This window comes from Mauremys mutica, chromosome 3 (assembly GCF_020497125.1).
Source record: "Mauremys mutica isolate MM-2020 ecotype Southern chromosome 3, ASM2049712v1, whole genome shotgun sequence".
NCBI classification, from domain to species: Eukaryota; Metazoa; Chordata; order Testudines; family Geoemydidae; genus Mauremys; species Mauremys mutica.
The window spans coordinates 113,835,211-113,863,143 of NC_059074.1; the positions used below are offsets into that span (position 1 = coordinate 113,835,211).

The 27,933-nt window shown below is 41.0% G+C and overlaps 1 protein-coding gene across 2 annotated transcripts in view; it reads left to right on the top strand.

Annotated features, from left to right (window-relative positions):
* The window catches only part of MTHFD1L (methylenetetrahydrofolate dehydrogenase (NADP+ dependent) 1 like), a 229,604-nt gene that overhangs the window by 61,738 nt on the left and 139,933 nt on the right, over positions 1 to 27,933 (top strand). The window contains exons 16-20 of one of the 2 annotated variants that reach the window (XM_045010253.1): positions 3,224 to 3,326; positions 6,863 to 6,939; positions 9,580 to 9,720; positions 15,181 to 15,249; positions 26,201 to 26,814. In XM_045010253.1, coding sequence (XP_044866188.1) covers positions 3,224 to 3,326; positions 6,863 to 6,939; positions 9,580 to 9,720; positions 15,181 to 15,249; positions 26,201 to 26,704 — 894 coding nt within the window. In that variant the 3' untranslated portion in view covers positions 26,705 to 26,814. Of the gene's footprint in view, positions 1 to 3,223; positions 3,327 to 6,862; positions 6,940 to 9,579; positions 9,721 to 15,180; positions 15,250 to 26,200; positions 26,815 to 27,933 lie in introns of those variants that run through there. The other variant, XM_045010255.1, reaches the window with a different exon arrangement.

The following is a 27,933-nucleotide window of genomic DNA, read 5'->3' on the forward strand; positions in this document are numbered from 1 at the left end:
TTATAAAATGTGCTATTTAAAATTATTTTTAACAAGTTACAAGGAGATTTGTAGCTGAAAGTGCCTTAGTGTGGTACACTCTTTCCTTAAGGATTTGGCTTTCCTTAAGGCTTTAACAGGCTTTCTGGCAGCTTCCTGTTTTGCAGTTACAGAGTCAAGTTCCAATATTTTTTTTTATAAACTAGCATCTCTTTCCCCACAAAGTGAGACCATAATGTTTTATAAGCTGACTCTTCCGTGAATAAATGTCAAGATTAGTTTTTTTGATACTTTCCATTATGGCGCAGTTACATGGGAAAGCTGAATTACTCTAGTGTTTTTCAATTTTTATTTTATTTTCTCATTTTTAAGAGGGACTTTCTGGAGACTTGTTGAGAACTACTGGCTGTCCTCACATTTCTCTGCATGGAGTGATAAAAATGCATTTCTCCACATATTTTATGTTTACATATAAACTTTCATCCCAAATGTTCCCTGAGCTTCCCTGTCTATTATATATTCCGTGTGAGGTGGGAATTGGTAGACAGATAAACAGTTGGCTTGTAGCACAATCTACCAATGTTGGAAGAGGGGAAATTTTGGCTACAAACACCCAGGACATGGGCTGTTTTGCTATGTCCAGCTTTGGCATATGAAAGTTCTGTATTACTGTTATATTCCTTTGAGGAAGCAATTCACAGACCTAATTAGGACTATTTGACAGCCACTGGATGGCAATGAATGTTTGCTTATGGAGCCATGTTACACTTTTTTAGGTTAATATCAAATTGTTAAAAAATGGTTCTTATAATTATGTATTTTTAGTTTTTATGCTACTCAGTTGTCTTGTTTAAAGTAAAACAGGATATGTGTGGTGTCTGTTTACCTCTGTTGCAAAGTGGCTCTCTCAGAAGTTTGTCTGAGAGAATCTATTAGTGAATATTTTCAGTTTGTCTTTGTTTATATTAGGGTGCCTGGAGGAAAAAAAGGTGCTGATACTGCAGTTATTCATGAAATATCAAATAGCTCTGCAGTAGGTGGTGGGTTTCTCTGTGCTAGTAGAGCTGCAAATGATTTCTGCTTATTAACTTAAAAGCTTCTGAATAAGTGCAGCAGAATTTCTATTGCAACTCAATTATTTTGGTGTTAATTATTTTTAAAGTTACAGAAAACTATGTTAAAAGAATATTATCAAGGCTACAAAGACAAGCACTCACAAGTTAGGAAATGCCAGAAGTGAGGGTGCTGGTGCAACCTTTATTAGGACCTCTTTTGCATATGCATTATGATACAATCTTTAACTACATGATCAAATAGCAGGTGCTTAGCGCCTCACTAAGCCTCACTAAGATCAATTCCTCCTCCTCCCTTCCAGTGCTGAACAGTATTGCTACGAGTAGTCAGTATTTGTGATTGGTCACCTTAGTAATAAATAATACTGTTTCTGCTTCCTGAGTCACTGAGCGAAGATTTTATAAGAAGGAGGAGGGTTTGAATAGTTACTAATGGTGCAAAAACATCCATGTGAGTATTCATGACACTTTTGCTCTCTGCAAATATTATTGGGTAATATGTTTGCAGAAAGTGAATAAAGGGGTGGTGAATATTGTCAGAACAACTTTGTGGTTTTATTCAAATGCTTGTGAAGACTTTTTTCACATAGTCCCCCAGTTCTACACGTACTGTTTGGAAGAATACTACACAAATGCTGGGAGAGAGTGCTATTTAAAAAGAAATACAGTGGGGCTCTATTTCTGATGGCAGTCTCAAAAGAACATCCACAACCTTTATTAAATAGGGGTTGGTAAAACTGGGGACATAGGAGCAAAGGCGTTTTTGTTTGGTACAGTACTGCATGTTAATTTTAAATGTTTAGTGAAGCTGACATTCAAATATGTGAGTGTATTTGTGTGACTGAAACAAACATTAAATCTAAAATTTATAAATGTTAACATTAAAAACTGAGTGTACTTGGTAATTCACTGAAGAATGCTTTCTGGGGCCAGAGGGGGGACAGTCATTTTGTATAAAATCAGGATTCTATTGTACAATTTTCTCTTGGTTCATCTCTGTGCAGATTCATTTAAAAAAATTTTTTTTGACATTGCTGAATTAGGAGCAAATGCTGCAGAACAGTCATAATATATTGTGACAGGTTTCAGAGTAGCAGCCATGTTAGTCTGTATCTGTAAAAAGAACAGGAGTACTTGGGCACCTTAGAGACTAACAAATTTATGTGAGCATAAGCTACAGCCCACTTCATCAGATTCATAGAATGGAACATATAAGAAGAGAGAGAGAGAGAGAGAGTGTGTGTGCGCCATACCAGCTCTAAGAGGCTAATTAATTAATTAATTAGATACCATTAACTCTGGCTTGAATAGAGACTGGGAATGGCTGAGTCATTACACTACTTGAATCTATTTCCTTATGATAACTATCCTTACACCTCTTGTCAACTGTCTGTAATTGACCATCTTGATTATCACTACAAAAGTTTTTTTTCCTGCTGATAACAGGTTATCTTAATGAATTAGCCTTTTAGAGCTGGTATGGCATCTTCTCTGTATGTGTGTAGCTATATACTGTTCTTATATGTTCCATTCTGTGCATCCGATGAAGTGGGCTGTAGCCCATGAAAGCTTATGCTCAAATAAATTTGTTAGTCTCTAAGGTGCCACAAGTACTCCTGTTCTTTTTAAAATATATTGTGATAGGATTTGGTTTTTTTTTTTTTAATGTAGTGTAGGAGCTGTTGAAATAGCACATCAATTAGGCAGATAGAAGTTTATAACACAGCACAGAGTCATCATGTAAAGCCACACACGGATATTTGCAAGGATGTGTCCTCGGCCAAGATAAAGAGCTATCACGCATAAATTATTTGTTAATTATCTTTTTCACACTGTCTCCTTTGTTGCCTCTTCTCTTTGGTTTATCTTAAGGGGGTGGTGTTGTGTTATATAGAGACCTTTTGAGTAATTGCCTTTGAGTATTTCTCCTTTTTCCTCTCCACATTTTTTTCCATTGTTGTTATAGGTGCTTTTCTGTGTAGTTTATCATTTGAGCCTTAGCCTCAATGTTGTGATCTATTGAAGTGTTTCAGCCTGCTGCTTTTTAAAAAAAAAAAGTAAAAGTTTGTAAAGATATAAGAGGAGGAAAAAAACCAGGGTGGGTACATGTGTTTGTATAGCTTTCTAAGCAGGAAGTCTGCTTGATTGCTTTTCTTCTCATTTTTGTCTAGAGGTTGGGAATAAACAAGACCGATCCAGGCACTTTAACAGCAGATGAGATTAATTCATTTGTACGCCTTGATATTGACCCATCTACCATAACATGGCAAAGAGGTAAGTATTAACGGTCAATAAGGCCTCACTTCAGCAAGGTATTTAATCCCTCTGCCTGTAAGCCAAGTGCCTAGGTTACCAAAGATTCATCTGGATGGAGCTGAAGAGGGAGACTGGGAACTCTCTAAAAATGACCTAAAACAACATTTATGTTAAAGTTAAAGTCAATTACATTGCTCTGCTAGATTAAGCAGGTGCTGCACATCATTGGAAAGCAGGAAATCTCCTTTTTTTCAGTAGTAAAGTGGTATAAAGCTCCCAGTTTTACCCATGGTGGATTAGGAGATAATAGATCTTAAATCTGTCACTGACTCAGGATTAAACCTGGTCGTTTTGGGTAAGAAGGAAGAAACACTTGTTTGGCAGGTTGATTTTTTAGAAATGGCAACTGTTTGAAATGGCAGCTCGTGGAGTTGAAATATTGAAATAAACCCTGGAGGAGCTGGATTAGTGGACAGAGAGCAGATGAACTGGTCAAAAGCTCAAAAGAAATAAGTTTAGCATATTACCCTGTAACTTATCATATGGCCCTACAATTTAGCACATGGGTATGACCTCCACTTATTATGTCCTGTTTAGATTTTTATACCATGCCATTCGTCATGGCATCTAAGTATCAGGTTGTAGATCCCTGATGATGCGTTGGAGGGGTTTTAGCTGGAGACTATGTGATGGCCAGTGGAGTCCTGTTGGTTTCTTTCTCGGGTTTGTCCTGCAGTAGGAGGCTTCTGGGTACACATCTGGCTCTGTTGATCTATTTCCTTGTGCGGATATTGTAGTTTTGAGAATGCTTGATGGAGATTTTGTAGGTGTTGGTCTCTGTCTGAGGGGTTAGAGCAGATACGGTTGTACCTCAGTGCTTGGCAATGGATCGTGTGGTGTGCCCGGGATGGAAGCTGGAGGCATGAAGATAGGCATAGCGGTCGGTAGGGTTTTGGTATAGGGTGGTTTGAATGTGACCATCACTTATTTGCACCGTGGTGTCTAGGAAGTGGACCTCCCGTGTAGATTGGTCCAGGCTGAGGTTGATGGTGGGGTGGAAGCTGTTGAAATCGTGGTGGAATTCCGCTGGCCATCACATACAGTCCCCAGCTAAAACCTCTCCAACCCATCCTGGACAATGATCCCACACTTTCACAGGCCTTGGGTGGCAGGCCAGTCCTCACCCACAGACAACCTGCCAACCTGAAGCATATTCTCACCAGTAACTGCACACTGCACCATAGTAACTCTAACTCAGGAACCAATCCATGCAACAAACCTCGATGCCAACTCTGCCCACATATCTACACCAGCGACACCATCACAGGACCTAACCAGATCAGCCACACCATCACCGGTTCATTCACCTGCACGTCCACCAATGTAATATAGGCCATCATATGCCAGCAATGCCCCTCTGCTATGTACATCGGCCAAACTGAACAGTCTCTACGGAAAAGGATAAATGGACACAAATCAGATATTAGGAATGATATCTGTAGGAGAACACTTCAACCTCCCTGGCCACACAATAGCAGATCTTAAGGTGGCCATCCTGCAGCAAAAAAACTTCAGGACCAGACTTCAAAGAGAAACTGCTGAGCTTCAGTTCATCTGCAAATTTGACACCATCAGCTCAGGATTAAACAAAGACTGTGAATCGCTTGCCAACTACAAAACCAGTTTCTCCTCTCTTGGTTTTCACACCTCAGCTGCTAGAAGAGGGCCTCATCCTCCCTGATTGAACTAACCTCATTATCTCTAGCCTGCTTCTTGCTTGCTTATATATACCTGCCCCTGGAAATTTCCACTACATGCATCCGACGAAGTGGGTATTCACCCACGAAAGCTCATGCTCCAAAACGTCTGTTAGTCTATAAGGTGCCACAAGGCTCTTTGCTGCTTTTACAGATCCAGACTAATACGGCTACCCCTCTGATAATTAAATTTTATATCTAAGTTCTTGTAAATATTCAGTCCATGAGACCGATGCAATGAATATGGTAATTAGCCATCACGAGTGTGGTTTGTTATAGAATATGTAACTGATGCTGAGTCTGAATCTCTTAACAGGTAAAAAGGATACACGGTTCATATAGTTGTAATATCTTTTTTGTGCATGGTTGGCTTTTTAGTTGGTAAAGAATTAGAAAAATAGTTGGGTGGTTCTTCATTTTGACTTCAAATCAGAAACAAGAAAGATTAATTTAATGTCTCTTTCTTGTTAACAAGACAGCCAGAAAGGATAGTATAAATAAAATGACGCACTCAAGAGCCATCTGTATTTTATGCCATTTGCCAGTTCAGATACTGCTGCCTTAGTTGTATGTAATCTAATTATTTTGTTCTCAGAATGTAAGGATTCTGATAGGCAGAAACCAAACTGAATAAAAATCAACCCTATCTGTTTTATTCCTTGTGCTTAAAAGAAGCAGCTAAGTGGGAATCCGTGTAGACTAGCACAGAGGATATTATAAATTTAAAAGAAAAGTGGTATGCCTCAAAAAGAGGATGCTGAGTAGAGGTCCCAGTTTAATTCCCAGGGGTACCCAAATGGTAACAGTAAATTCAAAGGCACTTTTAGTGGAACGCTGCAGGGACCTATACCTGGCTAAATACCAAAGGCATTACTCCACCACTATGAACGCCTACCTCTACACTAACTTGCTGGTCTCTTCACAGCAGGAGCTCTGTCAGATTAGTGGGCCCTTCCTTTTGGTGCTCAAAAATGCATGCTTGAAGTTAAGTTTGCTTCAGCATAAATTTAAATAAAGATGGGGGAGGGGATCCATGAAATGGATTTGGCTGCACTTTGAGTATTGTGAAGACATTTCTCAGTTAAGAGCTCAGTGGGTATTCAAATAAGGGTTAAGTATGTTAGATAAATGTTGCTTGGGCTTGGCAATTGGAAAAGACTTCCTGCCAAATGGTGTCAGACAGACATGGAAGTAAAATAGGAGATGCAGAAAACTACATATTGAGATGCAGAAAAATGACATGGTGTGGAATTTCTTGGGGCCAAATTTGCCAATGTAATGATGTTTTTGAAGGGGAAGGGCTCAAGTTAAAGGTACATTTACAACGTGGGAATACTTATGTGGCCATCTTGTAGTCTAAAAATCTATTCTCAAAACCTTGTCATGAAGAGGAGCGCAGTGGGTAGATCTGAATGGTGCTGATCCACTAAAACAGTCTTTTGTTACGCCTGTGGATAGAGATTAAGATTTTGCTGTACTAGCTAAACAGAAGGATTCCAGTAAGATGTTGTTAGCTCCCAGCAGAAGATTACTTTACCAAAGAAGTTACAGTTGAGACATTTCAGACTGGACATTTAAGAGTGTAAAAGCTGGTATATCTCAGGCTCCTCTTTCCTAGCTATGTGCACTATTGCAAAGTGAATCTAGATGTAGACGTACGCTCAACTGGGCATATACTGCAAAAATAATGTATTCTTATATCAGGCATATGGGGAGAGAAACGAGGTGGCTGATTCTGTGTCAATGTAAATGTTTCATTTTTCTTCTTTCCTCTCTTTTCCCCCACCCTCTTTCCAGTATTGGATACAAATGACCGATTCCTACGAAAAATAACAATTGGTCAGGCAAATACAGAGAAGGGATTTTTCCGACAGGTATGTACTATTATATACTATATGTAGTTGTTTTTCTGGGCAGGATTTGTTTTCAAGAATGAGAAATATTTGCTGTTCTACAATCCTTTCAATAAATTGTTTAGGATTAAGTTGCCATAGTCTAATTGTTATATGTATTTGTAGTATCCTAGCAATGAAACTCGATGCACAAAACTCTGGAATTCATAATAAAAGCATAAACTCTGTTGTTAAAACCATCCTGATAAACTTAGATGGTGTTGCAGTTTATATGGTGTGTGAAATCTCTCTATGATCTAAGATTCATTCACCATCTCTCAGTGCTGCAAGGATAAGTTAGAGAAGGAGTGTCATCCTTAACTCTGGATTTTCTTATTTTTGTTAGTTCAAGGAAAGTGTGACCATAACACTGTTTTAACATAGCTGAGATGGTCTAACTATGTACCCCCAGCTGTTTTGTTGGATGCACAGCTTGTTTCTCTATTAATAAAGTGCTAGCCCAAATTCAAGTTTGAAAATATCTGTTTTATAATTTTACTGTTTTCATTTTGGATCCAAATCCTGTAAATCTTTACTCATGTACAAATAGTCTTTATTCACTTGTACGTATGTAAACCTATTCATATCCTGATCCAGAAAAACATTCAAGCATGTGTTTAACTTTAAACGAACAAGTTGCCACACTGACATCAGTACAATTATTCACATGCTTAAATTTAATCAAGTGCTAAGAGATTTGCTCTAGCAAAACTGTAGCAACTTGCATGAAAGCTGAAGGGAGGAGCATGGATTGCAGGAGAGAAGAGTTGGGAGAAACATCAGTCATTCCTTGTGGCTTGTGCAGATGCATAAAATATATTAAGTTGTGGCTGGAGCAGCTCTGTATATGGTTGCTTTAATAAAGAGCCAATTTAGTTTAATAAATCTAGAGTCCTCTCATGTTAGTACCCAGCATGAGGTACATGAAATAGGGGCCTGTCGTGGGGCCTGATCCTGCAGTCTTTGCAGAACTGGGGCCTTAAGTATTTACGAAGTGCCTGTCACTTTGGTGTCTAAGTCAGCGTTTCTCAAATGCGGCTGGGCTTTTCTTGTGGCCACAGCCTCCTTGGCAGTGATTGGGGGGGCACAAAGCAAGAGCCCCTTCTCTGTGGCTGCCAGTAGTAATTGGGCCTTGCCCCCTCTGGAGAGACAAAAGCTGGAGGAGTAGGCAGTCAATGAGTTCCTCACCTTCCTGCGGGGGAGGGGGAGGAGAGGTCGAGCTTCAGCCCTGGGGTAGTGGGTGGCAGGCTTCAGGCTCCATTCCCCGTCCAGATGGTGGTGGGCTCTGGCCCCGAGCTCACCGACATCCCCCCTCCCCATCACCCTTGGCCCTCGCTGCCTCCACCATTGCCACTGGCTCCGTACCCACCTCCCCATCCAAGTCTTAATTCGTCCCCAGGCTTGCCGGGGCTGAGTTAGTCTGCTATGGAAAGTGATATTTGTATGTTTCTTAATATCACTTTTCTTAGTAGCTAGCAAGTCTTTAAATAAGCAACCAAAAAGCAAAAGAAACAACAAGAAAAAAAGACTAGAAACACAAATAAGGTGCTTTGCATGTTCTTTCTGTTTAGGTCCAGTAAAGAATAGAGACAACTGTACATTATTTTTATTATTGTTTGGAAAAAAAAATCCTGCATAAATAAATTACAATGATTTGGACATGCATATGTATTAGTCTTTCCTAAAGTTAATCAAATATTTTAAGAGAAACTGTCACCAGCAAGAGTTGTTGGCCGCACTCTGAGGCCACCAAAAAATTTGTTGTGAGAACCCCTGGTCTAAGTATCGTCAATGAGATATTTCACTTGCCAGGGGCTTAGTTTGAATCCTTCTAAAGAAGTATTGCAGTTTATAGATCTATTTCTACAAGAGCAATAGGATTGGTGCTGCACAAAGCTAATCCAGGAGGCGAAAAAAGCACAAGTTTTATATGCTAAATCCAAGAAAATACTATTTTAAAGGAACATTGTCAAGTAGTTTAACCCCTCACATTTAGAATTTTGTAAACTAAAAATTACAAAATGTAATATGAATATATTTTGATGAAATACAGAGGATTTTTTAAATATACAAATTCCTATGGTGACCAGATGTCCCAATTTTATAGGGACAGTCCTGATTTTGGGGTCTTTTTCTTATATAGGGTCCTATTACCCCCCATTCCCTGTCCTGATTTTTCATACTTGCTGTCTGGTCACCCTACAAATAAACCCAAATATAAAGACACTTGTGCTAGTGCATATGATGTGGAAAATGAAACTGACCAGTGTTGTTTCACTGATTACACAAGGTCCTGTTCTGTCAGTGGTTCAACAACTTGAACTCCCATTAAAGGAAATAGCAATTGAGGGGTTCAGTCCAGCAAGGTGCTGAGTCCCCAAATGAGTGAAATGCCAAATTCAAAACAAAAAACCCTCGAAAATCTTATTTTAAACATCTAATTTCCATTTCACTGTTAGTTATTTCAGTTTGAATAATCTTAGTGTTGTTAATAAGTGTTAAGAACTTTTTAAATTTCACTCTCAAGGTAATAATCACACTGTATTTCTTTTAATTTTGCTCTGAAAGTATCCTCTTGCCAGTGTCTGATGTGGTTTACTACTCTTGCTTTTATCTTTGTAGGCTCAGTTTGACATTGCTGTTGCAAGTGAAATCATGGCAATCTTAGCACTGACCACCAGCCTGGCGGATATGAAAGAGAGACTGGGAAAAATGGTGGTGGCTAATGACAAAAATGGACAGCCAGTGACAGCTGAGGATTTGGTATGTACAGTATAAAAGCCCTGTGAATAACTCCTGACTCTTTTGCTTTGCCTGCTGAATCAGCAAAATGGCAACTGTACACTATGTCTTTTAGTTTTGTTTTTAACAATGCATGTAGGGCTTTGATCCCAAATCTGGTCACAGTCGGAACAGGATGTAAAACTTACCTTTGTCCAAGCCTTCTGGTAACTTCTGCTTCTGAAACCACTTTTCGCATAAGCTACTTAGATAGAGTTCCACATCTCTAAGGCAAGCTAATTAGGTGCTACAGAAAATCAAGGAGCTCCTTTTCAGGTGGTAATGTTTGCTATTGTTCTTATACAATATTCTCAAATATTACAGTGGGGCTGCAGGATGAATGCTTGCAGCAGTAATCTTAAAAAAAAAAAAAAGTTAATTTAGGTTAGTGATAATGCTTGTGAAGGGTTAACTTTACACAGCTGTAAGGTCTATTTTTTAAGGACACACATTGGTTATTCTTATTCAAGTATCCATCCAGCAGTCCAGGTTGTCTGCTAAATTGCCCCTTCCCACTTTCAGCTGTGAAAGAAGCATATACGCCTTTTTCTTGGCACCAAATTCTAACCCCTTAAATAGCCAGAATATTATTGTCAGCAGCCAGCATTCAGCCTAATGTATGTACAAATCCTCCCTCTTTTCTCTTCTTCGGCCTGTGGGATCCTGAGTGGATAATAGCAGTCAGCAGGTTTTTTATGAGCAGACAGTACATCCTGGTCTCAGGAGCAGTGGCAGCTTCCTAAAAGTCGGGGGACCACCAGCACCGGAACCGTGGCCCTTCCCCCCCGAGGCACCGCCAATTCCTCCTAAGGCACTGCTCCCACGCTGCCCTTTCCCCCAGGGTCCCATTCCCCGCTTGCTCCTCTCCACTCTTTCCCCCCATTGCTCAGTTTAGCATTTAGCTGCTAAAACTCTTAAGTCTGTGCAGATCATGTTTAAACTGTGATTTTTTTTTAAAAAGCTTGTAACTTGGCCAGATGTGGACAGTTTTTCACAGAGACAGCAAAAGGCACATCCCTGACACACAGGTCAATCTGCTTTCCAAATTTCAAGTGCCTGCCCCAAAGCCTTGGGACATTAGAGCTTTTCAAAGAGAAGGTCACCGAAATTTTTTAACATCAGCAAAATATCATATTTTTCAATAGTTTCATTCTCAAAAATGGCTGAACTGTTCTGGCTTAAATTTTGCTAAATAAATAAAATAAAATAGATTTCAGCCTCAGGCAGACATCCAGCATGGAAAATTTCTGCCTGAACAGGTAAAGTTTTCCAAAAGCTCTAAGCAACTGACAGCGGGGTTTTTATAATGGGCAACTTTAATAATAGGCAACACTATCAGCCATGCCTAGAATTTGTATAGATAAACCAAATTCCACGAATTTCTGTTGCCAACATTTATTTTTATACATTAAAAGGATATCTTGACAAAGTTCATTATTTAATTTATGTTAATCGAAACCATTAATCCTCTGTCTCTTTCATTTGTTTCTGGATGTGAATAATGTTTAATACATTGTACAAAAATGCAATTGCTCTTAATTTCATCGTTCTATGCCACATATTTATGATAATACAATAATAAAACCTAAAATATACATTGGCAGATGGAAACCAGATGCAGAGGGGATTGAGAAGCAGGAGGAGAAGTAGAGAGAAATTAAATATTTCGTGAATTGAGGAGACGGCTTCCACAAGTGTAATGAATTAAATATCTAGCATGTGTAATGGAACATAAAGAAGTATTTGCCAAAATGTGAGGTTAATTGTACAATATTCAGAAGGCTGAATTGCTTTTTGGCTCCTATACTGTAGTAGAAATTTGATGGACAGGTGCCATATCTTCATGTCAAATTAAATGGGTATGCCCTAGTTTAGTATTTCAGCAGCCATGAATAATATTAAATAACTATGTAGCTATTTTTTTAGTAAAAGAAGCTTCTCAGGTTATTATGCAAGGTTTCTTAACAATTATTAAAATTATTAGATTTTACAGTTTCATTTTTATTTTATAAATACTTTATAGCCTAAATATTTTTTCTGCAAACTTAGGCTCCAGTCCGTCAAACACACATGTGCTTAACTTTTAAGCACAAACAGGTCTTGGTGAAGTCAGTGGGACTACTCAGCTACAACTATTCACAGTCAAGTTTTTTGAATTTAATAAACTGTTTACCGTACTAAAACTTCAGAAAAATATATCTCACAATTAGTTTTATGATGACAGGAACAAAGAAAAGTCAGTTACCCAATTTCCTACTAGGGAACCCTCTGTTGTTCTCCTCTGCCCTATGGTCAATATTCTTGAAATGTCTTTAAAATCTGTAAGTCAGCTTTCTCGTTTTCTAGTGAGCTTCATGCAGTCCAACCTCCTCTCTAAAGCCAGATCTTCTCAACTGAAGGTGCGTTGGATAAAGCTCTCATGCACTTTGTAGTAGGTATTGTCTCAAAGGAGCACAACTGCCTCAGTGTCTCACAAATGGAGATGTGGGGTAAATTTTTCAAAAGCACCTAATTCCTATTTTCAAAAGAGACATAGGCACTTGAAGACTAAAACTCCTAGGTGTCTACGTCATTTTTTTAACTGGAACTTAAGATTCTAAGTCACTTAAGTGCTTTTGTAAAATTTTCCCCATGGCCTCTAATGTAGCTGGAACCTGATCCATGAATGACTTTGAAGATTAGGCCCAAGACTTCAAATTGGCTTTGGAAATGGACTGGGAGCTGGTGGAGAAATTACAGTTCAGCTCTGAGGTACTCATGGGGGTCTAATCCATGGAGAAGGTGGGCAGACACATTATGTACCAGCTAGAGGCTTTACATTATCATCACATTCAGCTTCAGATACAGAAATCGAGTCCAGAGTTGACAAATGCATGCATCACTGGGGCCAGGTTCTTGTCTGGGAGGAAGAGATGAAATTTCCCAACAAATGGGGAGGTGTAAACTGGTGGTGGTTTTTTTTTTTTTTAAATTCAGTAGCACTGTTAAGTCATCTAAACTCAGTAAAGAGTAGAACAAACTCCAGGCTTTGAACTACCTTGAAACATATTGCCAGTGGGAATGTGGGGAGGGGTGCTTCTTGGTTAGTTCTCCAAAGCATTTCAATATAAATATTTTGCCATTCGTGCTCTGAAGATATCAGTGTTTGTTTCTTTCTTTTGGCCTGCGGTAATGATTCAGGTTAAATCAATGTGGTTTCATTACCTATGAAAGTGGCAAACAATGTGTGATGGCATAAAGAATTGCATCATAGGAACAAAATTTTGCCTTTGTATTAAAAAATTTTGGCAGTGTTTTTACTATTGGAATGTACTGCCTAGCATGTATATATTGCACTACTTTTCACTAGGTAGAATCTGAAATGCTCAGCTGTGTGTTATAGTCCCTATGCTGCTAACAACTAATGTTAGTTCAAACGTAGGGGACTGTGTTTTTGGAATGGGAGAATCAGAATTCTACCCCCACCTGCCACTGTAGTGTTCTGAGTGGCCATATTGTGCAGTGTAGGCAAAACAACAAGCTTTTATGTTCATTACCTTAAAATGAAAACACTATTTTGAAGTCATTACTTTAAAATGTGCGCTTGTTAAACTAGGAAGAACAATGTTTGACATGTTCTGTATTTGATTTCTAATTGCACAATTCAGTAAACCTGAGATTTAATGGAGAAATTGCTAAAAATGAAAAATGTTTAGTTTAATTTTAAATTGTTAGGTATTGGGGTGCGGAATTCAGTGCTTCAAGGTTTTTTTGGTAAATGCTTCAGGTTTTGGAAATGAGTCAAATGGTTTCCTTACACAGCAAGTAAAGTCATGTTGAATAGATGAAAAATTTAATATCCTTAAAAAAAAAAATCTACACTTTATAAAGATTTTTTTTTTAAATGACCAGGATATAGGGAATCAAAAGCAACAGCATCATCAGTCATTTTTACTGAGTAGCTTGGGGGCAATAAAGAGGAAAAATAGCATATAAATAAAGTATAGAAGTAAAAATTAAGGTTTATAAACTTTCAGAATATAGCATATGGTACACTAGTTGATTGAGTACTTAACTTGATGCTGACTTTTCAATGGCATTTCATCTCTATTTTTTCCTCTTTGTCTAAAATAAATGACCTGTTCTTAGCTACAATATGTTATTTTGGTGTGTTTGCGGCTGTACGGAAAAGAACAGTGAGACAGGGTGGCAATCTTTTTTTTTTTTTTTTTTTTTTTAATATGTCTATTTCTATTTCATGTCTCTGTGCTTATCATTGCATTGTTAGTCAGAGATGGAATAGCACCTTCTCTCTTTATGCGAGAAATGATAGACCCATATCTATTTTGGTAAACATCGGAATTTTGCCGTTCTTTGTTTCTGATCCCCAAAATGTAAACAAGACTTTTTTTTTAAGAAACTAATGTGCAATTGAAAATCTATTCAGTATTAATCCATAGACAAGGGACACACACATTATCTCATTACCATTTTGTCTCATCCCATTTCCGTGTAGTTCATTTTGTGATGACTGTGGATATTTAGACTCTTGTATCAGAGACACTTACAACATAGCAATATTTAACAAAGAAATCCTAACGTGGCCTCAGTTTCCTTAATTCATATGTACCAGAGGCCAAGTATCATACATTATTCCTTTCTCTTCTGGAGACCTGGGTTCAAATGTGATGTGTTGCAAATGAAAAATTAATTTGATGCATATTAGTAGTAATAGTAATTATTGCAAAATTGCCTCATAATATATTATTTTCAGGGTTTACATTGCTGGGCCTGTTGGTTCAAATGTAGATTCATTGGCAGAGCTGTTTGAGGAGTTCTGTACAGTTAGTTTGTAGGGATTAAAAATGAGAGGCAATCTCATGGTATCTGTTTACATCCTTTTCTCAACCATATGATTATATAGGTCTTGCAGAGACTGCCAGTTCATTTCTCCACCTTTGTACCTAGAAACCCATGCTATTGATGTCCATTCTCTCATGAGCAAAGTACATCTTTCATTTCTTTGTGCATTATTGGCAAGCTTGTTACTCTTTGCTTTCTTAGTGTTTGTGATGGGCCCACACTTTGGTTCTCTTTCCTCTCCTGTGAGTGACCTTGGGCTAATTGCTGTTTCTATCTCTGTCTCAGTTCTCTGTCTCTGAAATGGAAAAAATATTTCTCTACCATATCTCTCACAGATGTTATGAGGATAAATCCATTGATGTTTGTGAGGCATTCTGATACTATGGTAATAAAGGCCATGAAGTAACTAAATCTAAATAGATTTCTCTTATAATGATGATGGCATAGTATTACAGTGTGTATAGTGAAAAATATTTCCCTTTTTTGTGAGCGAATTTTCTCTTTAGAACTAAAGTTTCCTATTTCAAACTCATTAAACTTAAGCTGTTGGAATGAGTGTAAAATAGGGATTCTTATAATGTGCACTCTCTTGTTTTGTAGGGAGTAACAGGTGCTTTGGCAGTTTTGATGAAGGATGCAATTAAGCCAACACTAATGCAGACTTTAGAGGTGAGTTCAACTTGTGAACCTTTTTAGACGTCTTGTTAGTCCTTGTTTTAAGACTCCATATTACTCCTGCCATTCTTCCTGCACTTAACATTTTAGGACTCAGAGCAAATATATATGCTTTAACTAATTAACTTCAGCTGTGTTAGTTCCTCCCTTGTATTTGCTTTCCATGAACCTTTTGGTCTCCCTTATGGCTTTGACATGAGTTCCAAGCAAGGAGCAGTGAATTGTCCCAATTACAGTCTGCCTTCCATTTCCACCTTAATGTGATAGGAAAGAAGTACCCTGCACTAGGTTTCTACATGATGCATATATCAGGTAGTTATACTAATGGCTTGTTGAGTTGGTGGAACCAAGGCTCTTGCTAAATCCTTTCTTCTTGGGTGGGGAATAGTGGAGAGGAAATAGCAGCCTCACAGAGGTTGCTCCCCCCTGCGCTGCAGTCTGTGATTCTGAATTCTGGAACATGGGAGACCTGGAACGTGGGTGCCTTACACGCACTTACTGACTTGCATAACCACGCTTGCACCTGCAGTTTGATCCTTTATTGATGTAATGCTTGTAGAGAAAAAACTGAGTTTTGTTGCTTTTGGAAAGAGAATTTAAAATTTTCTTCGGGTCAGTATTTTTACCAGAAATTGGACAAGGATTATGTTTCTCCAGCCAGAAACAATACAAGGTGACTTCTGACCAATCACAACAAGCCAACAAGTGAACAATATTCATTAAAAAAAAAGTTTTGAATAGTTAATATATTTGGGAAAAATTGGAATATCCACAAAATTCTTTGAAATAAATTATTAGTTGTGGATTATTCATTCGGCTCTATTACAGACATTTATGTTAAGAAAAATAAATAATGGAGTGTTAGAAACTTAGTTTGTGTCATCCTAGAAAATTCTGTGCCAAATGCAAGTAGCTCTCCGGCTTTTTGTAAATAGATTTTTATTGTTGAAAAACTCAACTGTAAAAATATTTAGAAAGAGCCGTGATACACACAACTCCCTGTCCGCTCAACATATTGAAATCAATTCCCCAGCTTATAAGAACTTCAGCCTATGAGAATTCAAAACATCATCAATTTTTTGGTTTGAGTTTTTTCTAACGGATTATTGCTTACGGAAGGAATTTGATATAACATGTTTTTCATTTCATCCAAGGAATGTTGTTATATTAAAATAGTTTGTCATGCTGTGCAATTCACTTTAGTTTGCCTTTTGTGAGCTGAATAAGTTTCTCTTGCAAAGGTTTTTCTTTCATGCAGCTGTATAAAGAATGTACGTGTGTTTTGGTGACGTTCAATAACAGAAACCAGAGATCATCCAGAACCAAGAAAAATGCTTCTATGAATTTGGGTACTAAATTGTTATCCAGACTACCTTTGGGGTACATCAGTTATGAAGTAGCTTTGGTTCTGCTGTCTAGTTTGTATCACTGTATTAGCACCATGTGTATCTGTTCGGAAATGGTATAATGTAAAGAGCTGTTGTTTTGTTGTGTTGTTTTAAAAGAAAATGATAAATGTCAGAATAGTTTTATTTGATTCATGGGCATTTAGTCATGAGAGCCATAGTTTTATTTTTCAGTATGTATTCCTTTATTCACCCTTCTAAACAGTACTGATTTCTGCCTTTTATGTGGCACTAGTCTGTTCTGCTATGGCGGAAACATGCTGTGACGGTTTTCGGGGTACCCAGGACTCTGAGTCACCTTGCCACCCTGTGCCCTCCAGAGAGAGGGAAACTTGTTTGTGCTTAACTGAGTGTCGGCTCCCTGACGCCACCAGCCTGTTGACCACCTAGTCACTCTCCTTGGGGCAATGCCAGCCTGACTTTGCCTTGCATGTTAACAAATGGTGCACTTGAGTCCCTTTGAAGCATTCCTCTGTAATATCCAGGCTCCAGCCCCTTCTCCACTGAACATTCACAGAAATACCAGGTCTTCTGTCCTCAAGGGACAATATACATATCAGATAGTTCAGGATCAGCAGAATCATACAACTTGCTTATTACCACATCATTGAGATATGCTTATAGTGAAATCAAGGATAAGTTTTTACCAGAGATTCCCCCATTCTGTCTCGCCCTTGTTGACTTCATATCTTCTTGTTGATTTTGCATGTAAATGTATCTCCATTGTGTTAGCTTGCAGTGCTTAATTTAAATCTCAACAGAGAGACAGGCGAATAAGCATTTTTGTCTGACAGGAAACCTGTTTTCCACCTCTGCTGTGATACAGACTCTGGGCTTGGCTACACTGGAGATTTGCGGCGCTGGTGGTGGCTTTACAGCGCTGCAACTCACTCACCATCCACACTTGCAAGGCACATACAGCGCTGTATCTCCCTGGCTACAGCGCTGGTTGTACTCCACCTCGGCCTGGGGAATAACGACTATAGCACTGCTGATGCAGCGCTGCTCCGCCAGTGTGGCCACCAAAAGCGCTGTTATTGGCCTCCAGAGGTATTCGGAGGTATCCCAGAATGCCTGTTCAGCCACTCTGCTCATCAGTTCGAACTCTACTGCCCTGGCCTCAGATGACCCGCCCTTTAAATGCCCTGGGAATTTTAAAAATCCCCTTCCTGTTTGCTCAGCCAGGTGTGGAGTGCAATCAGTGAATCTTTCCTGGTGACCATGCCTCCAAGCGCCAAACGAGCCCCATCATGGAGCAATGGCAAGTTGCTGGACCTCATCAGTGTTTGGGAGGAGGAAGCTGCGCAGTCCCAGCTGCGCTCCAGCCGTAGGAATTACGATACCTATGGGCAGATATCAAGGGCCATGCTGGAAAGGGGCCATGACCGGGACGCGCTGCAGTGCAGGGTTAAAGTGAAGGAGCTGCGGAGTGCCTACTGCAAAGCCCGCGAGGGAAACCGCCGCTCCGGTGCTGCCCCCATGACCTGCCGTTTTTACAAAGAGCTGGACGCGATACTTGGGGGTGACCCCACCGCCAATCCGAGGACCACGATGGACACTTCAGAGAGGGGAGAGGAGGAAACCGAGAGTGAGGTACTGGGGTGGAGGGAGACACCCCGGAGTCCCAGGAGGCATGCAGCCAGGAGCTTTTCTCAAGCCAGGAGGAAGGTAGCCAGTCGCAGCAGCCGGTACTTGGTGGAGGACAAAGAGAGGAGCGGGTTCCCGGTAAGCGGCTTTTATTTTCAGGATGGAAATTTTTCGGGAGAGGAGGGAGGATTAGGGCTGCATGCATGCATACCTAGATGTGGAATAGCGCATTGATGTGGTCTATCACGTCGCGGTAATCGGCCTCGGTAATCTCTTCAAAAGTTTCAGCCAGAGCGTGGGCAATGCGTTTGTGCAAGTTTATTGGGAGAGCCACTGTGGTCCTTGTCCCAGTCAAGCTAACGCGTCCGCGCCACTGTGCTGCGAGGGGTGGGGGGACCATTGCTGCACACAGGCAAGCTGTATAGGGGCCAGGGCGGAATCCGCATTGCTGTAGAAGACCCTCCAGCACTTCCCAGGTGACCCGCAGCAGCGAGATATTTTCCAGGCTCAACTCCTGTGGAAAATGTTGGGATAGTGTTCAGTATAGGTGCCCCCTGCAGCTGTTTGCTTTCCCCAACGCACAGAAACCCCGAGGACAGTAGAGCCCTGAAGCAATCAGTTCCCCTTACTCACCATTTCAGGGCTCCCGTGGGTTATGTGCACTCTCTTTGGGATGGGAAAATTATGCTATTGTGAAGACTGTAAACTCCTTCACTGTGTGGGAATAACTGTCTGGTATAAACAATGCTGCCTCTGTTGAGTGTTGCCTTTTTTGCCTTTCCACAAGCAACCTTGAGATCTCGGCTGCCCGTGTTATCAACAGCTCAAAGACTCCAAAACCTCCGGAAGAAGCCATGAAAAAGCAAAGAAGACCTGCTGCAAGCAGTTATGCAGCACTCTATCACAGAGAACCAAAAAGTGCAGGACTGGAGGGAAAGGGAAAGCAGGATCCACCAGAAAAACGCAGCGGCCAGGAAGAAAAGCACAAAGCAGCTGATAAGCATCCTGGCGCGCCAAGCGGACTCTATCCAGGCGCTCGTAGCCGTGCAGGCAGAGCACTACCACCCTCCCCCCCCCGTCCCAAAGCTCTTTCCCTTGTGCCCCAATGTCAGCTCAAAACCCCCTTCCCCAGCATCCAGGTTCTTACCACCACCAGCTGCCTCCAACACCTGTACGTTCACCAACCAGCCCTGAGAACTACGACCCTTACCCTCTGCACTCAACCCCCATCACCATGCAGTATAGGCATCCTGAAGTGCAGCAGTCATTGCACAGCACTCCAGACAGGACATATTCAAACCTGTGACTGTACAGTTCCCCACCCCACCCCCCTGCCCTTTTAGGTTCCCAAAATGTTGTGTGTCTGTCAATAAAGTTATTTTCTTTTCAATAAATGAATTCTTGGCTTTGAAAACAGTCTTTATTATTGCAGAAAGTCAAAGATACCTTAGCCCAGGAAAGAAACAGGCACTGCAAATCAGCTTAGGAAACACAGATTCCTACTAACATTGTAACCACTGCACTTCACTCCCGTGCAAGGCACCAAACATTACTGTTGGTTTTCAGCCTCAAATTCCTCCCTCAAGGCAACCCTTATCCTTGCAGCCCTGTGCTGGGCCTCTCTAGTAGCCCTGCTCTCTGGCTGTGCAAATTCAGCCTCCAGGCGTTGAACCTCAGAGGTCCATGCCTGACTGAATCTTTCACCCTTCCATTCACAAATATTATGGAGGGTACAGCACGCGGATATAGCCGCGGGGATGCTGCTTTCCCCCAAGTCTATCTTCCCATACAAAGATCGCCAGTGCCCCTTTAAACGGCCAAAAGCACACTCCAGTCATTCGGCACCGGCTCAGCCTGTAGTTGAACCGGTCCTTGCTCCTGTCAAGCTTCCCTGTATACGGCTTCATGAGCCAAGGCATTAACGGGTAAGCGGGGTCTCCAAGGATCACAATGGGCATTTCGACGTCCCCTACTGTGATCTTCCTGTCTGGGAAATAAGTCCCTGCCTGCATCTTCCTGAATAGGCCAGTGTTCCGAAAGATGCGTGCATCATGCACCTTTCCGGGCCAGCGTGTGTTAATGTCAATGAAACGCCCCTGGTGATCCACAAGCGCTTGGAGAACCATAGAAAAATACCCCTTCTGATTAACGTACTCGGATGCTAGGTGCCAGAATAGGAATATACGTCCCATCTATCGCCCCTCCACAGTTAGGGAAACCCATTTGTGCAAAGCCATCCACAATGTCCTGCATGTTCCCCAGATTCACGGTTCTTCTTAGCAGGATGTGATTAATGGCCCTGCAAACTTGCATCAACACGATTCCAACGGTCGACTTTCCCACTCCAAACTGGTTCCCAAGCGATCGGTAGTTGTTTGGAGTTGCCAGCTTCCAGACTGCAATAGCCACCCGCTTCTCCACCAGCAGGGCAGCTCTCAATCTCGTGTCCTTGTGCCGCAGGGTGGGGGCGAGCTCCTCACACAGTCCCATGAAAGTGGCTTTTCTCATCCGAAAGTTCTGCAACCACTGCTTGTCATCCCAGACTTCCATGACGATGTGATCCCACCACTCAGTGCTTGTTTCCCGAGCCCAAAAGCGATGTTCCATGGTGCTGAGCATTTCCGTGAATGCCAGAAGCAATTTAGTGTCATACGCATCAGGCGACTCGCTATCATCGTCGGACTCCTCATCACTTTGGATCTTAAGGAATAGCTCAACTGCCAAATGTGATGTGCTGGCCAGACTCATCAGCATACTCCTCAGCAGTTCGGACTCCATTTCCCACAGAAATCGCGCTGCACAGAAACCGTTGAGAGAGTCAAGATGGCACCAAACGTGGACGGAAAAACAGGGATTGCTGGGATGTGAAGCGATGCATCATGGGGTGTTGGGACAGGAAGCAGAATGACCCGCCCCCTCCGCCCTCTTCCCACAACCCACGGCGCCAAAATGGGACGAGGTGCTCTGTGGGATAGCTGCCAATAATGCACCACTCCCAACACCGCTGCAAATGTGGCCACACTGCAGCGCTGGTAGCTGTCAGTGTGGCCACACTGCAGCGCTTTCCCTACAGAGCTGTACGAAGACAGCTGTAACTCCCAGCGCTGAACACCTGCAAGTGTAGCCAAACCCTCTGAGAACATATTTTCAGTATAGATACATAACTCCTTACAAAGTATCTATGTACTTTTCACCAATGATATTAATAACCAGTGTGACTCTGGTTTTCATTTAAGACCTCCTGTGACATCCTTTGGCAAACTAGAATGTACATACCAGAATCGGGTATTCTTATAACCCCCTTGCCATCTTGCATTGAGGGATTCTTATGTTACTACCCCATCAATAACCATGATCAAAGACCATTGTGAATAGTGAGTTCTAGCATCATTTCCCTGCCCACAGTGCCTAGGGATTTCCCTTCCAGAAGACATGTATCCATGCTGATGATGGGTTCTGCTCGATAAGATTCCAAAGCAGTGTGGACCGACACATGTTCATTTTCATTATCTGAGTCAGATGCCACCAGCACAGGTTGATTTTCTTTTTTGGTGGTTCAGATTCTGTAATTTCCACATTAGAGTGTTGCTCTTTTAAGACTTCTGAAAGCATGCTCCACACCTCATCCCTCTCGGATTTTGGAAGGCACTTGGGATTCTTAAACCTTGGGTCGAGTGTTGTATGTAACTTTTGAAATATCATGTTGATACTTTCTTTGTGTTTTACCAAATCTGCAGTGACAGTGTTCTTAAAACAAACGTGCTGGGTCATCATCTGAGACTTCTATAACATGAAATATATGGCAGAATGCGGGTAAAACAGAGCAATGCTGGCTACAGAAGTGCCATGCAAATGCCTGTTCTTACTTTCTGGTGACTTTGTAAATTAGAAGAGGTCAGCAGTATCTCCTGTGAATGTAAACAAACTTGTTTGTCTTAGCGATTGGCTGAACAAGAAGTAGGACTGAGTGGACTTGTAGGCTCTGAAGTTTTACATTGTTTTGTTTCTGAGTGCAGTTATGTAACAAAAAACCCCTACATTTGTAAGTTGTATTTTCACAACAAAGAGATTACACTACAGTACTTGTATGAGGTGAATTGAAAAATACTATTTCTTTTGTTTATTATTTTTACAGTGCAAACATTTGTAATCAAACATAATATACACTTTGATTTCAATTACAACACAGAATACAATATATGATAAAATGTAGAAAAACCAAAAAATTTAATAAATTTCAGTTTATATTCTATTGTTTAACGGTGCAATTAAAATTGCAATAAATTGTGATTAATTTTTTTGAGTTAATCGCATGAGTTAACTGTGATTAATCGACAGCCCTAGTATGTTCCTAGTTTTTTTTTAAAGTTAGCTGAAAAAATAGAAATTCCATCATGTGAAATTATACTGCCCACTACATGGATCATCATTAGGGCTGGAATTTAGATCCACATCACAGACCTCTGTCACTTGAGCTGATGCAGTAACTGTTAGAAATAGTAGGTTGTCATCATTTATGTGGACCGGCAGCTAAAGGGGATGAGACTTACTGCTTTGCATCATAGATTCCATAGATATTTGCTGGCAGCAAAGGAATGCTGAGTCTCTGGAATCTTGGGTTTAATATTCTGGTGGAGAGTGTGCTCCAGTGATTATAAACCTTTCTGACCTGTCTCCCTGAAGCGTGAACCTTTTTAGATTGTCCCCCCTCCAGTCCTGTTTCTCTTCCCACCTCTGGCTCCTTGTTCCAGAATTCACGTCTAGGTTCCACATCCTTTCCCAGAGCTCCTCATTCAATTTTAGTCTCCACCACTCCACTCCCCACCGACTCCGAGTTCCTTTCTCATCCCTTCTCAACTCCTCCTAGCTCCCAGTAATCCTGGCCTTCCACTCAAGCTGCATCCTCCTCTCTTGCTGCTTGGGTGGCAGCAGGGGGACTGTTGGAAGAGCACAGGATAGACATTCTCCTTGCTGTCAGTTCCTGTGCCCAGCCCTTCAGCAGCCTGCAGCATCTGGTAGCAGCAATTGTAGAGAAAATCTTGCTCAGCTCCTGTGGTCCTAGGCTGGAGTATGCTCAGTGCAGTTAGGATCTTCGAAGAATGTAGCTGCAGAACTTTTACAAGTCTGGTAAACATTTGCCAACTGAGATTTTTCAAAGATTTTCAGCTCTGCCAAATTTGTATTTTTTCATGGGGACAACAAAAAGCACCTTCCTGAGACCAGTGCAAAGGCTTCTCTGCCTGCCAAATTTCAAGACCATGCTCCAAAGCATGGAGGTGCTAGAGCTTCAGTGAAAAGGAAGAATTTTTTTTTAACATGAGCAAAATATCTTTCTCCAAATTCCATTCTCAGAGATGACTGAACCATTTTTGCTGAAACTTTTAAAATAAAATAAAATCAGCCTAAGGCAGTCACCTGTCATGGAAATTTCAACCTGAAGAGTTGTTAATGTTTGGCAAAACTGTAAGCAACTGAAAACAGGAGCTAATAATAGGAAGTATTGGGCAACCTTAATAGGTCATGATACCAGCTCTGCATATAATAAATGTCGCACTTCAGCTACTTTTACATCTGATGTGACTATTATGCTTGTTTTAGCTGTACATAATGTTTTCATAGTGTTATATCCATGTCTGTCGTGAAGGATACTCCGGTGAACTGCTCCTATAACATTTGACATTTATTTATACCATGTGTAGCAGAGAAATGACAGTATCTAACAACTCTGTGGAGTGGTAATATGGTTGCCCTATAACTCGTTATAGTTAAAGTACCAATCATAGCAAGGGGTGATAAATACCGTAAACATCTTGTCTGCTATTGATAATCTTGCATATTTTGCTTCATGCATGATTTTCTTCCTGCAATCTTTTGATAACCAAGTATTTCCCTTATTAAATGTATACACAATGCTGTTGATAGTTTGTATATATAGTTTATTAGGAATGGGTCGCAAAATAAGTGGCAGCTGTACATTTTGAGGCATTGTGAGAGTTTCCATAAATTTTTAAGGAGGCTTTGGAGATGTCTGATGTGGGTCTTTTTGTGTGTGTGAGGTGGGAGGTGGGGTAGGGGGGTTGCTTTTATAGCTATGAACGTCATTCTGAGAAGATTTTTAATCCATTCATTCAAGAGTGTGCCTGAGGCGCCAAAGGTCTGTTTGGGGTTCATTCCCATGGGTAATCAGCCCGTGCTTTTTCACTCCAGGAGTTTTGTTGCCTACAAGAGCTAATGAATGAAACATTTAATTAACTCCCTTCTATTTTCTGGATTTTGGAACTCCATTGAGCTATTTTTGGTGTCTTTGTTTCACTAGGAGCCTTCTCTGATTAAAAGCTGCAGGATCAGGCCCTATATGTAGCTAAAAGTCTGTCAGATTAAAGTGCCTCAGATGCGATTGTTTCTAATTAAACAAGCCTTTGGGGCTTTTGCTGCTTAAGGTCACTTGAATCAGGCACTTCAGGACACATGATAATTTAAAAAAAAATGCTTTAGAAGCAGACACTATGCAACTCTTTTTCAGCTAGCTTTAGTTATCATTTTTTAAAACAGATTGCTCACAGTACAGTATGTAAATCTGCTGAACAATAAAGCCCAAGGTAAAAATAAATTCAGTGGACTAGAATCCACAATAGATTTTGATATGTTAATTTTACTGCTGTGGTAGTTACACAGGTAATTCATTTAATATGAGAAAAAATTTGGATTATAGAAACAAACAGGCTAGATTTGTAGAAGCTATTAAAAACCTTATTAAAAACAGCATAGGAGGAAATGGTTTGTTGTTTGTTTTACTTAGGTTTTAAGCTGTTTGGAGCGGGGGCCATCTTTTTACTATGTGTTTTGTAATGTGCATATTGCATGATTAGGGCCCTTAGGATCTGCTGCAACAATAACAAACTTTGACTAGAGGGGAGGATCATATGTTTAGAAGCTCACTTGCAATTTGAAGGTTTCCCTAGTTCAAGTTGAGTTTTTGCATACATTTGTAAAACTCTGCTGGTTTTTCACTGCTATGGTCCCTAGAGGACATAAAGGAACACTGACTCAAAAGAGAGGGAGTATAGTAATGTTAATAATCTATATCATTCTTTTTGTTCTAAGACATACTGTTTGTTGCTCTTTCTTTCTGGTCTTGTTCCACTGTTTCATCTTTAAAACATGTACAGCAGAGTAGCCATAAGATGGTTCATGGGAATTGTCTATCTTTTCGATAACATCCCCATTCTCACACACGTGCACTCACATGGATGTACACACACATTTTCCCACAAAGACAAATTGTGTTTTCACAGACGAATCCTGAAATTTTATATGTAGGAGTCTAAAGTACTGTTTTGTTTGCTTGAAGGAAAGTGATTGTGTGTGTGTGTGCAAATCACTCACAGATAAAATATAAGATTAGATGATTGTGGTTGGCATTCTGTAATGGTGAGGACTAAAAATAGTGTCATTAAAACAAAAATTATTTAAAGGATTAAGAGTAGGTCTGTAAAGCGATTAAAAAAACACGATTAATGTGGTTAAAAAAATTAATAATGATTAATTGCTGTTTAAATCACACTGTTAAACAATAGCATTTCAATTGAATTTATTAAATATTTTTGGATTTTTGTCTACATTTTAAAATATACTGATTTCAGTTACAACACAGAATACAAAGTGTACAGTGCTCACTTTATATTTATTTTTTATTACAAACATTTGCACTGTAAAAACAAGATTTAGTATTTTTTCAGTGTGCCTAATACAAGTACTTTAGTGCAATCTCTTTATCATGAAAGTTTAACTTACAAATATAGAATTATGTATAAAAAATAACTGCATTCAAAAATCAAACAATGTAAAACTTTAGAGCCTTCAAGTCCACTGAGTCCTACTTGTTCATCCAATTGCTCAGACAAATTTGTTTACATTTGCAGGAGATAATGCTGCTGTCTTCTTGTTTTCAGTGTCACCTGAAAGTGAGAACAGGCGTTTGCATGGCACCGTTGTTAGCCCAGCCTCCCTTCATAGTTGTCCATCGATGGGCCAGCCAGGCCGAACACCCAGCTCCGCCGGTGCCACAGCAGATGCAGTGGCACCGGGCCCCGTGGCAGTCCCAATGGTACCAGTGGGCACCGTGGCCCCCAATGGGGGCTTGCTCGGTGGCCAAAGCCTCAGGTGGACCATCAGCCTCCCTCTCCAGACCTCCCAGTAAGGAGTCGATGGGACGTACATCCTCGGCACTGTGCCCAGAGACCGACCAGGTGGATTACGGCCCCTCCATCCCGCAGGGGGACTTTAGGGCCCACCAAGAACTCTTAAAAAGGGTGGCATCAAGTCTCCACCTCCAGGCAGAGGAGATGGAGGAGCCCTCGGACTCCGGGCAGGGTGGCCTTGCCTCTCCACGAAGGGGTGGCGAAAATTTCAAATGCCCTGTGGCAAACCCTGGCCTCATTGGTCCCCATCTCTAAGAGAGCAGAACGCAAGTATTTTGTACCCATCAAGGGGCATGAATACTTATACAACCACTCTGCTCCTAACTTCCTGGTGGTCGACTCGGTCAACCACAGGGAACGGCAGGGCCAACCAGCCCCTACCCTGAAAAATAAAGATTAAAGGAGACTGGCCTTATTTGGAAGAAAAATTTATTCATCCTTGAGCTTCCAGTGACGGGTGGCAAACCACCAGGCTTTCCCGGGCCAGTATGAGTTCAGTGTGTGGGGCTTACTGCCCAAGTTTGAGGACTCCCTCCAGGAGCATGACAGGAAGGAGATCAAAGCACTGGTGGAGGAGGGTGCAGCGGCTGCCAGGGCAACCCTGCAGGCAGCTTCGGATGCACTGTGCTCCCTCCCTTATATCAATGGCAAACAACCCAGTGGTTTTCACACCTACACCATAATCCCAGAAACATGGAGGCTGCTCAGTTGTGCACTCTTGCTGTGAGCGTCTCAAACACCTCACACCTTCTCCTTCAGTGTTTCCAGAGCCAAAGTAGGATCTGCCACACGGAACATAGCGATGTTCTGAAAGCAGCCCTGCTTCGAGCCATTGAAAAAAACAATTCACAGTTGCTGCTGGCAGTCACAGAGCAGCTGCACTCTGAGTGCTGTTTCTGGTCCTGTGAAACAAGCACTGACTGGCGGGACCGCATCGTTTTGCAGGTATGGGGTCATTTAAAAGGGCTCTGGAGAAGTTTACTAACAAGGTTGGACCTTAGTGAAGAGAACATCCCCATGGTTTTAGCTGCCTGCTGTGTGCTCCATAATATCTGTGGAAAGGAAGGGGGAAAATTTTCCGCAGGGGTGGGCAGTTGAGGCAGATCGCATGGCAGCCATTTTTGAGCAGCCAGACACCAGGGCAATAAGAAGAGCACAGCAAGGGGGGCTGCGTATCCGTGAGGCTTTGAAAAGCTGTTTTAGTAATGAATCTCAGTAATGTGAGCTGCTTATCTGCATTGTGCTTTCCCAAACCTTCACCTGGCTTGTATCCCTGTCCCTGTTAAGCCAACCCCCCACCCAAGCCCACTGCTTCTATTCAATAAAGAACATTTACTTTATTTAACAAACATAAATAAAGAGGGAGAACAGGAAAAAAAAGGTAACTTTGGGAGAAAGGGGTTGTCAAGTTGGAACAGGAGAAACATTTTCAGCTGTGTAACATAACACCACATTCCAGACCATCAAAGGTCTGTGAATAGGCA